The following is a 13,242-nucleotide window of genomic DNA, read 5'->3' on the forward strand; positions in this document are numbered from 1 at the left end:
CTGTGTTTGACCACAGGGAGGCAGTGCGACACATCAAATGAAATGGCCAAATATTGAACCACATTAGCTCTGGCCTTCTGCTGACCTTACTGTACATCTCAAACAACTGCTCATTGCACAAAGACAACAGAACAAAACTGCTATATTAAAATCATCTTTAACTGTATAAAGTGTGCTGTATCATATTTCTTGGGCCTCTACATTATCAACATGATCCAAAAATCTGTTGTACACAATCTACTACATGCCTTCTGTAGATATATTGTTATATTTTAAGATAAACAACTACTGGACTGAATCAACGTAGGTTTACTTGATTATACATTTATCATAATTTAGAAAACCAGATATTAAATGTCACACATCAGGCTTTTGAGGATTGTTTGTTTGTTCATCTCTCAATCATAAAGTACTGCACTGTTTCACCCCCACAATTAAAGCAATTAATCGTTTAAATATAATCTTAGTAAGACATGTTATTGGGAGATAGTGACAACTAGTATCTGTTACACTGTTACAAAGATGACAATGATTTACATTATATTTTACTTTATGGCCATATAAATATCAGCATGTTTTTTCTGCTCAGTTTAGGCTTCTGAATAAATCTGATGGTTTTTCCTCATTGAGTATGAGCATCATATTCTACTATATGAACTATAAAAGCCTGATGTATTAAATGTGATACTCAACAACAAAAATTGCATATGCATGCATGCTTTTTATTTTTAGATTTTGTCTGAAGGTGGAAAAAAAAGTTTCATTTAAAAAAAAATCTAATTTGTTCTTACTGTTATTTGTCTGGCTTTACATGGTTAAAAACTCGAACCAGTTAACAGTATAAAAACGGTTTGAAATTGTTGTGTCTAAAACTTTAACTTTTTTCCCAACATCCAACCATGTGACCGAACACCCGGACAAAAACAAACTACAAAAGCCTGTGACAAGCAGTATGAAATAACTTCCTGAACTCAGTGTTCCAGAGTGCTTTATTTACAGAAACACAAGCAAACTTTGGTCTGGGCTGGTGAATTCAGAAACTATTATTCATTCGCAGACCAACCGCAGGTTATTTCCATGTCAGCTATATGAACACAAGGTTTATGGATAGAATTATCAGAAGACACACACACAAAGTCAGTTCAGTCATAATTTCATTTTAGATATTAACGCAAGTTAATAATAGTTTTAAAATTAAAATTCTGTATTTATTCCCCTTCATGTCCTTCCAAACTATTTTCTGCTTTGAATTGCAAAAATGAATTTCTATAGAACCAACATGCAGCATTTTAAGAACAGCACAAAGACTGATGACCAAAATGAATTTATGTGACGAACAGATGCATGCATGCACTCTTAAAAATAAAGGTGCTTCACGATGCCATAGAAGAACCTTTTTGTCTAAATGGTTCCATGAAGAACCTTCAACATGTGAAGAACCTTTCTGTTTCACAAAAGGTTCTTTGTGGCTAAAGATGGTCCTTCAGATTATAAAAAGGTTAGAAAGAGATGGTTCTTTAAAGAACCTTTGACTGAATGGTCCTTTGTGGAACCAAAAATGGTTCTTCTATGGCATCGCTGTGAAGAACTTTTATTTTTAAGAGTGTGTGCTGTGAATTAATGAGTATGTTCAGCACTAGACATGTTTTGTACAGATGTAGCCGAGTCCAGTCCCAGGAGCGTTCCCAGGTAAGACTGCTCTCGAGGGTCCAGCATCTGGTCGGGCCGCACCGGGTGCACGATGTTGGTCGGCTGAGGCGTGAGGGTGTACTTTTCTAAGAACACCAGGTCAGTGGCGGACTGGTAGCCTGTCTGCTGTTGCTGGCTCACAGCTGGAAGGACCCCATGCGGCGTCCCGTGCACGACAAGATTGCTCTCCTCAGTCATCTGGACGGGGACGAGCGTCACGGGGACGCAAACGTCAGCCGCCACACTCTGCAGCACGGTCTTAGGTGTGTTGTGGTAGGGTTTCTGTGTGTTGTTGGACGGCTGCGGCTCGGTCAGTTTGCTAGCGGGGGCCGCAGACAGGTTGGGCTGTTGCTGCTCGAGCGGGCGGCCGCTGTGCACATGGTCCACGTGATACTTCAGCTTGTCCTTGCGCTTGAAGGTAGCGCTGCAGTGCGGGCAGTTGAAAGGACGTACGTCTGAGTGAATGACCATGTGTTTGGTCAAAGTCTTCTTGATGCGGAAGGTCTGGTTGCAGATCACACAACGGTGAGGTTTTTCACCTGATGAGAACAAAATATGGGATCAGAAAAAAAATTGTGGAGCAGAAATATCACAATTTGCCCTTAAAGTGAGACATTACAGTCAAAAACCTTGTGTTTTTTTTTCATGCACTGGTCTATTTTGAGCTATTTGTCTTTTCATTTGGTGTTAATTTAATTACACTGTCTATTTGCACCTGTAGATTTCAATTTAGATTTCAACAATACATATCTTTAAAAGCTGTTTTGTCAAAATGAGTTTTTCCTCTACTTCAGTAGCACATCATACACCAAACCTGACTGTTTTATTCCTATCTATATTCTGAAGTTGTCTGTTCATACATGTTTGCCTGATTTTACACAATATTTTTTAGAATAGGGACCAATTCTCACTATTGACTAGTTGCTTATTAGCATGCCTATTATTAACATATTGGCTGTTTATTAGTACTTAATAAGCACATATTCTGCATGACCATATTCTACATCCCTAATCCTGCCCAATACCTAAATTTAACTACCTTACTAAATATTAATGAGAAGCAAATTAGGAATTTATAGAGGCAAAAGTCGTAGCTAATGATTTATTAATAGTGAGAATTGAACCTTAAAATAAAGTGTGACCAATATTTCATTATTAAAAACACTGTAAAAATAATTCTGGCTGCTGACAGTATTTGCTGATTTATGGACCGTCATAAAGAGATACTGAAAATCTCTGTAAAAGCCTTTGACTCTAATATGTCAACAAAATGAAACACAAATTTTGAACCTGACTTTATCCAATGTTCAGATTTCTGTTTTGGAAAAGTATGCAAGTAAGTTTAATTAGATAATGCCTCATTTGCATATTTAAACATAACATTTCAGAAAACTTGTAATACAGAAAAAAATCAATTAACTAGGGAAATAAGGTGATACCTATTAGTACAATTTTTTATTGTTTGTTAGATTTATTTTATTCTAATTGCTGATTTGACTTAATAGTTTGATTAAAAATACAGTAAAACAGCAATCTTATGAAATATTATTACATTTTAAAATGACTGTTTTCTATAATATTTTTGCATTTTTTTAGGATATTCTTTGATCAATAGAAAGTTCAAATCAGCATTTATAAATGTGTGCATTATAAATGTATTTTCTATCACTTTTGATCAATTTAATGCTGAATAAAAGTATATAATTTCTTTCAGGGAAAAAAGAAAATCTTTTGAATGGTAGTGTATTTTACCTGAATGTGTTCTGAAATGCGACATGAGGTTGGTCTTCCCCCTGAACTCTTTCTTGCACACCTGGCATTGATGCACCACTGCTTTATACCTGTCAAAATATAGTACATGATCATGAAATCACACATCACACGCTCAGCATCAACTACAGCCATTTTTTTTATATTGCATAAAGACTGAATGTCATCATCATCATCATAACAATAGGTCTCAGTTCACAACACGTGTACGCACATGACTTTGTTTTTAAGCATGTTCTAATGTTTGGAGTATACTAAATAAGCGGTTGTGTGCCTAAAGTTATTCATTTGCATATAACACACCCAAACCATATCCATAGAAGGGCTTTGCACACAACCTTTCATCACTCTCAGCAAACATATGACAGTCTCTAAATTCATGCTCTCGTCTTGAGAAATGCCATCCTCAAAACCAGTTCATACACAAGAAACACCTTTAATGCAGACCCAGATTACATTCGTCAGCTGTACATGCACCAATATCTACACTGTTATTCAGAGAAACCTCACGGCTCGAGTCACAAAACATCTTTTCTTACTCCTCTGTATATGATAAAATATATTTGATATATACATAATATTAATATATACAGGTTAAGATGAAATATATTCATCTTTATACATTTATAAGGCCACTGAGAATATGTTTTTGGCATATGTAACCCTGGACCACAAAACCAGTCTTAAAAGTGTCAATTTTTCGAAATTGAGATGTATGCATCATCTGAAAGCTGAATAAATAAGCGTTCCATTGATGTATGGTTTGTTAGGATCGGACAATATTTGGCTGAGATACAACTATTTGAAAATCTGGAATCTGAGGGTGCAAAAAAATCAAAACATTGAGAAAATCGCCATTAAAGTTGTCCAAATGAAGTTCTTAGCAATGCATGTTACTAATCAGAAATTAAGTTAAGTTTTTATACATTTATGGTAAGAAATGTACAAAATATCTTCATGGAACATGATCTTTACTTAATATCTTAATGATTTTTGGCATAAAAGAAAAATTTATAATTTTGACCCATACAATGTATTTTTGGCTATTGCTACAATTATACCCCAGCGACTTAAGACTGGTTTTGTTGTCCAGGGTCACATATGTGGTTTCAGTTGTTCCTACTTTTTTCTTTTGTAAATTTAAAGTAAATTTTAGTATGAAAGTTTAAGGTGAATCGTATGCAAACTGCACTCACAAATTTGTGCATACGCATACTTACAGAATGAGACCCAATGTGTCTTTTTGTTTCTGAAATTGATTTTTATATACCTTCGCCAGATCTTCTCTCCCAGGTGAATGCTTTTATAATGGACGGTCAGGTGATCAGCACGTCGGAAGCATTTTCCACACTCTTCACACTGGTGCGCTCTCTCCCCTACACAAAAAACACGTTACAAGACTTATGCACTTTTAAAGTACATGCTAATTAGTCATGAGAAGGAGGAAGCATCTCATATGGAGAGTCAAATAGTGAAATAACAACTTTCAAGATGGATTTCAGTTTTTTACCCTACAGGTATAGTCCACCCAAAAATGAAAATTTTAGTAGTCAAACTTTTGGTTCCTATTGACTTTCATTATATTTTTGACCATACGATGAAAGTCAATGGAAACCAGTTTGATTACCAACATTCTTCAAAATATGTTTTTTTGTGTGTGTGTGTGTGTGTGTTCCACAGACGAAGTCATACAGGTTTGGAACAACACGAGGAAATGACGGCAGATTTTTTCATTTTTGGGTGAACTATTCCATTAAATCTAAGCTTTAAAGCCATCCATCGAGATATTTAAGGAAGTGACAGAAGTGCTCCTGACACAATGCCTGCCAAACAGTAGACTGTACAATCATGCAACCTGAATTAACTTATATGATATAGCATGTTAAAATGTAATTTTTTACAATTTATAAATGGGGTTGAGACAACAAATAAAATCTAACTTCAATCTTGAATTTAAAAAAAAAAAATACCTGTGTGAATTTTTTTGTGTTTCTTAAGATGATCGTGGCGGATGAACGTTTTGCCACATTCATCACATTCATAGCGCTTGTCCTCATGATGAACACGAAGGTGAAGCCTGGAAAAAAAACAAAAAACAGACAAAATCCAGCAACGGCACTGGTAATAAATAACACTATCACATGACATGTTCTGACCCATTACTTTTAATCTTGTTCAAATGTTTGGTGTTAGTATTTTTTTTAATACTTCTATTTTAATATACTTAAATTGATCAAGACTGGATTAAACAAACAGTAAAGACATGCATGTTGTTTCAAAACGTTTTTATTTCAAATGAATGCGGTTGTTTCCACAAAAAATATTAAGCAAGAAAAAGCTTCTTTTTTTTTTTAAACATTGATAATAATAAGAACCAGCATTAGTAATTGAGCTTAAATAATATTAGAATGATTTCTGAAGGATCGTGTGACACTGAATGCTGAAAATTCAGCATTGCATTACATTTTAAAATATATTCAACTAGTAAACAGTTATTTTACGTTGTTATAATGTTTACAATATTACAGTTTTTACTGTATTTTTGATCAAATAAATGCAGCTTTGGCAAGCAGAAGAGATTTTCAAAAACAAAACAATTCCAAAATCTGACCCCAGACGTTTTAATGATGATGTACTTGAAGAAAATGTTGTGTATATTGTTGATTTAAGTGGCTGATTATATGTTGTTTGCTTAACTCTTCATCGGTAAATTTTCTCTCAGAATGTATTTTTTGGATATAAACCATGTTCCATCTTAATATACGGTAGTTCAACACTCTCACAGACCTGTAGGAGCTTCCGTGACGGAAACTTTGTCCACAGATGCTGCACAGGTGAGGTTTTTCCCCGCTATGGATCCTCAGATGCTCCCTGAGGGTTGTCCTGAAAATATTTTCAAATATTAGCAGCTTGTATTTGAATAAAACATCCAACCATTACTGCATTTGCATACAGTTTTGGTCACATCACTGTCTAAAAGCAGCTTCTTACCTCTCTCGAACTGATTTGCCACACAGAAAGCAGGTCCATTTCCTCTTCCCCCCGTGCGTGCACTCTATGTGACGTTTGCGGTTGCCTGTGTCATTAAACTGGCGCCCACAGATGTCACAAGGGAAGGGTCCTGGATATTGGGCATTTTGTCAACATTAAAGGAATGCTCAATACAAGTTTAAAGTGTTGAATTTAGCTCGTCTGGTTCATTAACAACAACAAAAAGTTTTGGTAAAGCTATACCTAAATGGATTTTTTCTTGGTGCTTCAACCGGGCAAACCGTGACTTAAAGTAGTCGTCACAGTAGGCACACTTGAAGGGTTTGTCCTGTGAATGTAAGATCATGTGCTCCTCCAGATGGGGGCGACGGCTGAAGGACTTGTGACAGATCTAACAGGGAAGAAATGATAGAAGCAACTGTAAAATTGTTTGCAAACAGAATTTCATGTTGACTTTAAGGCATATTGTGCCCATTTGCTTGTAGTGCATAAAATAGATCAAATAAGGCAAGTAACTCACGTCACATTTCCAGCCTTCACTCTTCTTCTTCTTCTGAGAGAGAAACTCCTGGAGGTGGTCAGGATGAAATCTGTTAGCAGACAATGTGTTGGACTTTGGTCACATACTGAGGCGAGGTAACGAAACATTACTACGCATTTTTCGTGATCCCATTGGCTCCAATAGCAAAAAAAAAAAAAAAAAAAAAAAATCCAAAATCCATTACAAAAGAGGAAAAATATATAGAAATTGAATATGGCTGTCAGAACAGAGTACCCTGTAAGGGATAGCTCACCCAAACATATAAAATACTGTCATAATTCACATAATTCACCCTCATGTCATTACAAACCTATATCACTTTCATATGTGGAACACAAAACAGTTTCAGTTCCCAATAACTTCTATTGTATAGTCCAAAAATATATTTTTGGAGAAATTAAACTGTTAGGCTACCAATATATAACCAGACATTTCTTTAAATTATTTTGCTGATTTAAGTCACATTCCACTCGAAAATTGACAGAAAACCAAAAATTATATTTTACACAAAGAAATTGAAGCCTATTTTGAAGACCATTAGTATTTTTTTTTATTTTTTTTGCATTATTGGATGATTAAGAACCCACTTGCCCAAAATCTCCATGGTAATGTTTTTATGTTGTACTTTTTGCTGATTATCTCAATGGTGATTATTAAAGTTGGGGGCGCACTGCATTCCCTTCACATCCAGTGAGGCTTGCTACACTGCCACAAAACTTCTTGATAACATTATGTATAGTGGAAACAGGAACATCAAGTTCTCTGGAAATCGTCTTGTAGCCTTGTGAGAGTCCATGCCTGGCTTTAATTTTGTGTCTGACCTCCTGAGATAATTCTTTGTTTTTCTTTCTTTTGTCGATGCTCATTGCAGTACATACACAGTGACACAAAGCAGAAGAATGAGTCATTTTCTCTATTCAAACTGGCTCAATATATGATTAGAAACGGAAAAGGAAAGTTCAGTTCCAAAGTACACAATCACTTGCTTGAAATGGAAAGATTTTTAACTACTTCGAGAAGGTACTGTTAATATTGTCCGAGCCATGCTAGGATTTCTCTGTGGTGCTATCTAAGGTTTTAAAGGTGCCATAGAATGGAAAACTGTATTTACCTTGGCATAGTTGAATAATAAGAGTTCTGTACATGGAAATGACATACCGTGAGCCTCAAACACCACTGTTTCCTCCTTCTTATGTAAATCTTGTGAATAAAAAAGACCACTGAAAAATAGGCGAATCAGAACATAACACCGACTGTGAGGTTACAGTTGGGATCACTAATAGTTACGCCCCCAATGTTTGCATAACATGTACCCGCCCATGTTCTAGGCCAGACGCCAGCCGAACCATCAGAAGCTCTGCAGGTATATGAAGAAACAAGCGAGGACAAGAGCGAAAATGGCAGATCATGGAAATAAATGTTATGTTCCAGGCTGTGCAGGGGATGTGAAGTGCAGGGATGGGTTGATGTCTGTATTCAGAAAGGCACGGAAAGCAAATAAAGCGTTCTAATAAAATAACGCCAGCCACTAAAGGGACATGGTTAGCTCCTTGCTAGCGGTAGCCTGTTACATTACAGTACATAAGATTTCACTTACCACATAAACAGAGTAAGGAGAGATGACTGAGGATGATGGCGAATGATTTACAGATCATCTGATCTTGTAAAATGTGTGGCAAGTACTGCCGCTCCATAGTATTAACAGAGTTCGTGCGATCGTGAATCTCGAAAGTGAAAGTGAAAGTAAAAAGCGATCGTGCATTCGAAAGCAGTTTCAATGCCCCACATATTAATAGCGGCTCCCTGATGCCCGCATTTTATATACAGTATAATTACCCGACGATATAACTGCGAGAGAAAGTATTGAAATATATATTTTCCCTGTGTTTCCTTCCTGCTGTGAGCTACTGAAATGAGCTGCACTGTGAAACAGCCAATCAGAGCAGAGCTCAACATTATTATTCATGACCCTTCCGAATAAGCCAATAACAGACTGTTTCATTCTAGGGAGAAATCCTAGGGTTGTAAATGCACATGTAAAACCGTTTCTGGAGAGTTTTTGCCCTTACCTAAGCCACATACCTTATATGTAGATATCAGAGAATAATAAAAAATATTGTATCAGTGCATTCTATGGCACCTTTAAGTAATTGCGGCCTATTCAAAACATATATAAATATAAGCACACATTTTTTTTCTCATCATGCTATTGAGGAACAAGCTTGTGAAATTAACAATGCAATGCAAAAGCAATCTTAACAAATAAAATAGGCTTGATTTTCTAAATGCAGAATGACATTTTCATATTTCTTTCTTTTGATTTCTGTGGAATATGAGCTGGATATGCTCTGGACAGGTTTTGTGAAGCTCACCTCTTGACATGTCTGCTGAGAGTCTTCTTGCTGGCGTGAAGCTTGTTGCAGAAGGGGCACTTGTGCTCTTTCCTCTGGACGGGCGAATCACTGTCATGTTTCTTCTTGTGCACAGTGAGGTTTGATTTGGTGGAGTAGCACTGGAGACAGATGTCACACTTGAAAGGTTTTTCTCCGGTGTGTACTCTGGTGTGACTCTCATATTTGCCTACAAAATGAGGAAAAAAGAAAAGCAATGACTCAGACAGAGACAACTGTAACTGCACAATTTACACAATTTACAAAAGCTTGGGCTCCGTATGATTTTTTGGTTTATTTTATTTTATTATTTATTTATTTGGAAAAAACACTTTTATTTAGCAAGAGCCAATTAAATTAATAATGCTATAGTTTTTACATTGTTAAATCTTTTAAACTTTATATTCATTAAACACTCATGAAAAAAATATATCATGGTTTCGATAAAAATACTAAGCAGCACAACTGTTTCAAAATGTATAATAATAAAAAGTTTTTCTTGAGCAGCAAATCATATTAAAATGATTTCTGAGGGATCTTGTGACACTGAAGACTGGAGCAATGAAGTAAAAAAAAATTCAGCTTTGCATCACAGGGATAAATTATATATATAAAATTACTTTTTAATATTATTTTTTTTATTTAATATTTTATTATTTTTGATCAAATAAATGCAGCACTGGTGAGCATTAAGAGACTTTAAAAATTAAATAAATAAAAATAATAATTATTTTTGGTGTTTGGCTTAGTGTTATGTTAGAATCATTATTATACTCTCATATCTTTTGTTCTTTAATATATTGTTTTTAGCTTTATTTTTTGTTTTCATTTAAATGGTAAGTTTTGAAATTTAGTATTATGCATTTGTCATTTTTATTTACTTTTTTTATTTAAAAAAAAAAGTGTGTATATATAGTATTTATAAAGTGTTATCTTTTAGTTTTGGATCGGTTTTAGTTGTTTTAATACTAGAATTGATTGCTTCTGTTGTCCTCATTTGTAAGTCGCTTTGGATAAAAGCGTCTGTTAAATGACTAAATATAAACATAATATATAAATATAAGAATCAACCCCAAGCTTTTGAACTTTGTCATTAATATACTTCTTAAAAAAAATTTTTTTTTTTAATGTCACTGATCCTTCCATCAGTCTTTACATCACAGCTCTCACCTATGCGATCAAAGGTCTTCTCACATTTGGGACACTTGAGAGTCTTTTTGTTAGCGCTCTGGATAATAACAGGCGCCAGTCCTTCAGGAAACACGTGACCTGTGACCTCCGTCGCTTGGCTGTGCTCCTCAACAGCACGGCTGGATGTCGGTTCGTTCTCCTCCTGGGCTTCAGTCTGCTCTACAGCCTTACTGAGCTCAGCCACATGCTCCTCATCTTGCTTCTCATCGTCTTCACATTCTGCCTCCTCGACCGTTTCTTCTCGCCCCTCTTTACTACTTTGTTCTTCCTGCTCATTCTGTTGCTCCTCCTCACTTTCATCATCCTCTTCCTCCTCCTCAAAAGCAGCGGCATCATCCTTTAGAGTTTTTTGACCAGGTTTTCCAGACGGGACGTGGCCATTTTCGCTCTCCCGGCTCTCAAATTTAGCAGGGGTCCTCCTCTGACGGGCGGATCTGCGTGTAGTGACCGCAGATGTGCTTGCCATGTTTTGCTCTTCCTCAGCCTGACAACCAGCGCTGTGCGTCTTAGCCAGGTGATTCTCCAGAGACTTCTTATAGCAGAAGGTGCGACTGCAAAAAGAGCATTGAGCTCCTGCTGAAGTCTGGGCATCTGGAGTCTCCGCTGGAACCTGCAGAACATCACTTTCTTCATCAACATGATCTGGTGTCGCCCGCTTTGCTAAAAGGTTTACCGCTTCCATCATGTCCAGAAAACAGGCAGCCTCTGCCAAAGCAGGAATCTGGCTTTCTGAAACTTCAAATTCTGACGTGTACACGAAGTTGAGCAAATGTCCAAAGGTGGAGACCTCAATGTTATCAATGGTAACATGCCGCAGTTCAGGGTTTTCACTGAACTTGGCATGAAAATAGCCACTGCCGAAAGCCAAAACCACCTTGTGTGCACGATACGTCTTCCCACAGACCGTGACGGTTATGTCACAGAATGACGGCAGCTTCTGACGGTCTTCGTTCAAGAACTTCAAGAAACAGCTATCAGTTTGGGATAATCTCAGATGCATCTTTTCCTGTGAAGAGTCTTTAATGGCATCGCTCCTGGCATCACACGCCGCTGACCCTTCAGATGTTGTTGTCCCCTGTGTTTCTTTGCTGCTGATATCCTTCACTTTTGCCTGCTGAAGTGGATTGACTTTCTTCTTCATGTTTAGGGTTAATGTTCCACTGAAAAAGTGTCAGTGAAATAACATTATAGGACTTTTACACAAACATTGATTATTCAGTAATGCAGTGAAACTGAAAAACAATGATGTTTAGTTTTAAAGAATTATTTTGCGTCAGTCTGTTCAACATGTTATTGTATTGTCTGCTTCTTCTATTATGTCGTTGATTATGTTTTCAGTTTTAACAATCAATAGTGCAAACACTGTTAAATAAAAATGTGTACTGTCATGTAGTTTATTATAAATATTGATACATCTAGTCATTCCGCTGCTTGAAGAATGAATTAAGAATACATAATTGTTTCAGGCAGACTATTGTCTCCATCTACTGAAGAAAATCTGAGAGTTTATAGTGCTGACAAAAACTAATTTTGCATCCAACACGTATTAATTTCATTGCCATTTTGTTTTTGTGGTGTTACTACTAATACAACCATCTTAAATGAGGGAAATTATCTAAAAATCCCAAACAATTTTTAAAGAGGATCTTCAACACGATGGATGACTCTGATATCTTTTTTGTATCTGATGCCGCTGACAATAATTAGGGACACTGCTTGTGAAACTGAAGATATATATTATAATATTTAATATAAATGTACCTATTTGTTTAATCAAGATATAGTACAAATGTTTATTTTAAAAATGCATATTATTATTATTTAACTTTAACATGCATTACAATGAAAAAGTAACATCAAAACTTTGATCAAATAAAGTGTAAATACAAATAAATGTCAGATTTGTGTTAAGTACATCCTAATGGATTCATTTTAATGTTGCTTTACAAAACAAACAAAACGATAAAAACAACAATGAAATATTGGCTTAAACTTGGACTAAATGATTAATGTTGATTAATAATAATAATTTTTAACATAATAATTTCATTGAGTCACGCGCATGAACTTCTGTGTCTGTCTGTCTGTCTGTCTCTCTCTGTGTGTGTGTGTGTGTGTGTCTGTGTCTGTAGAGTTAGTGACATGCAGCCTGTAACTTTAGACAGAAAGAAGAACTGACAATCCCATAACGTTTTTCTTGCAGTTTTGCACTGGGTCGATGGGAACGGCACAACGAAACAAACACATTGCAACATGATCAGCAAGCATTACACTGTACACACGATTCCAAAATCTAGCACCCTGCGAATGAGGACAATGCAAATCCGAAGTGAACTACCCCTTGCGGCCCCCCATTATGTCATGCGCCCACAGGGCCCCTCCACAACAGGAGTGCGTTGACAAACGACCCTAAAATGGCCCATGGCAAACTGCAAACAGCGACTTATTTTCCAGTTCCAGTCTTACCTTTGAATAGATTAAACATGCGGTGGTGTTTTGAAGAGGTCGCTTATTTTGTCTTTGTATACAAATAACAAAGTACACGTTTTTTTTCGGATTATAAACGCATTGTGTCCTTTTTACATCGTCCAGGGTTCCGACGTCTCAACAAGCTGTTTAGTCATTGGCTAAGAGCGAAACGTCTTCCTGTTTCATAGGTTAAAATATATA

The 13,242-nt window shown here is 36.2% G+C and overlaps 1 protein-coding gene across 1 annotated transcript; it reads right to left on the reverse strand.

The window, feature by feature from the left end:
- Positions 1 to 815: 815 nt before the first annotated feature.
- Positions 816 to 13,190, reverse strand: zbtb41 (zinc finger and BTB domain containing 41). The gene is made up of 11 exons (XM_058752774.1): positions 13,039 to 13,190; positions 10,552 to 11,732; positions 9,364 to 9,571; positions 6,971 to 7,040; positions 6,694 to 6,841; positions 6,451 to 6,580; positions 6,247 to 6,342; positions 5,430 to 5,536; positions 4,730 to 4,835; positions 3,442 to 3,530; positions 816 to 2,228 (listed from the first exon to the last, which is right to left on the reverse strand). The coding sequence occupies exons 2-11, from the start codon at positions 11,711 to 11,713 to the stop codon at positions 1,618 to 1,620; spliced, it is 2,727 nt and encodes a 908-aa protein (XP_058608757.1). The 5' UTR covers positions 11,714 to 11,732; positions 13,039 to 13,190; the 3' UTR covers positions 816 to 1,617.
- Between the last annotated feature and the right edge of the window lie 52 nt (positions 13,191 to 13,242).

Source organism: Onychostoma macrolepis, chromosome 02 (assembly GCF_012432095.1).
Source record: "Onychostoma macrolepis isolate SWU-2019 chromosome 02, ASM1243209v1, whole genome shotgun sequence".
In the NCBI taxonomy this organism is placed as follows: Eukaryota; Metazoa; Chordata; class Actinopteri; order Cypriniformes; family Cyprinidae; genus Onychostoma; species Onychostoma macrolepis.

Coding starts and splice junctions, on each gene's coding strand:
- zbtb41 (XM_058752774.1), bottom strand. CDS start 11,713: ATGAAGAAGAAAGTCAATCCACTTCAGCAGGCAAAAGTGAAGGATATC. Junction 7,041..9,363: donor CTCAGCAGACATGTCAAGAG/GTGAGCTTCACA, acceptor GTCTGCTAACAG/ATTTCATCCTGACCACCTCC. Junction 2,229..3,441: donor GCATTTCAGAACACATTCAG/GTAAAATACACT, acceptor TGTTCTCATCAG/GTGAAAAACCTCACCGTTGT.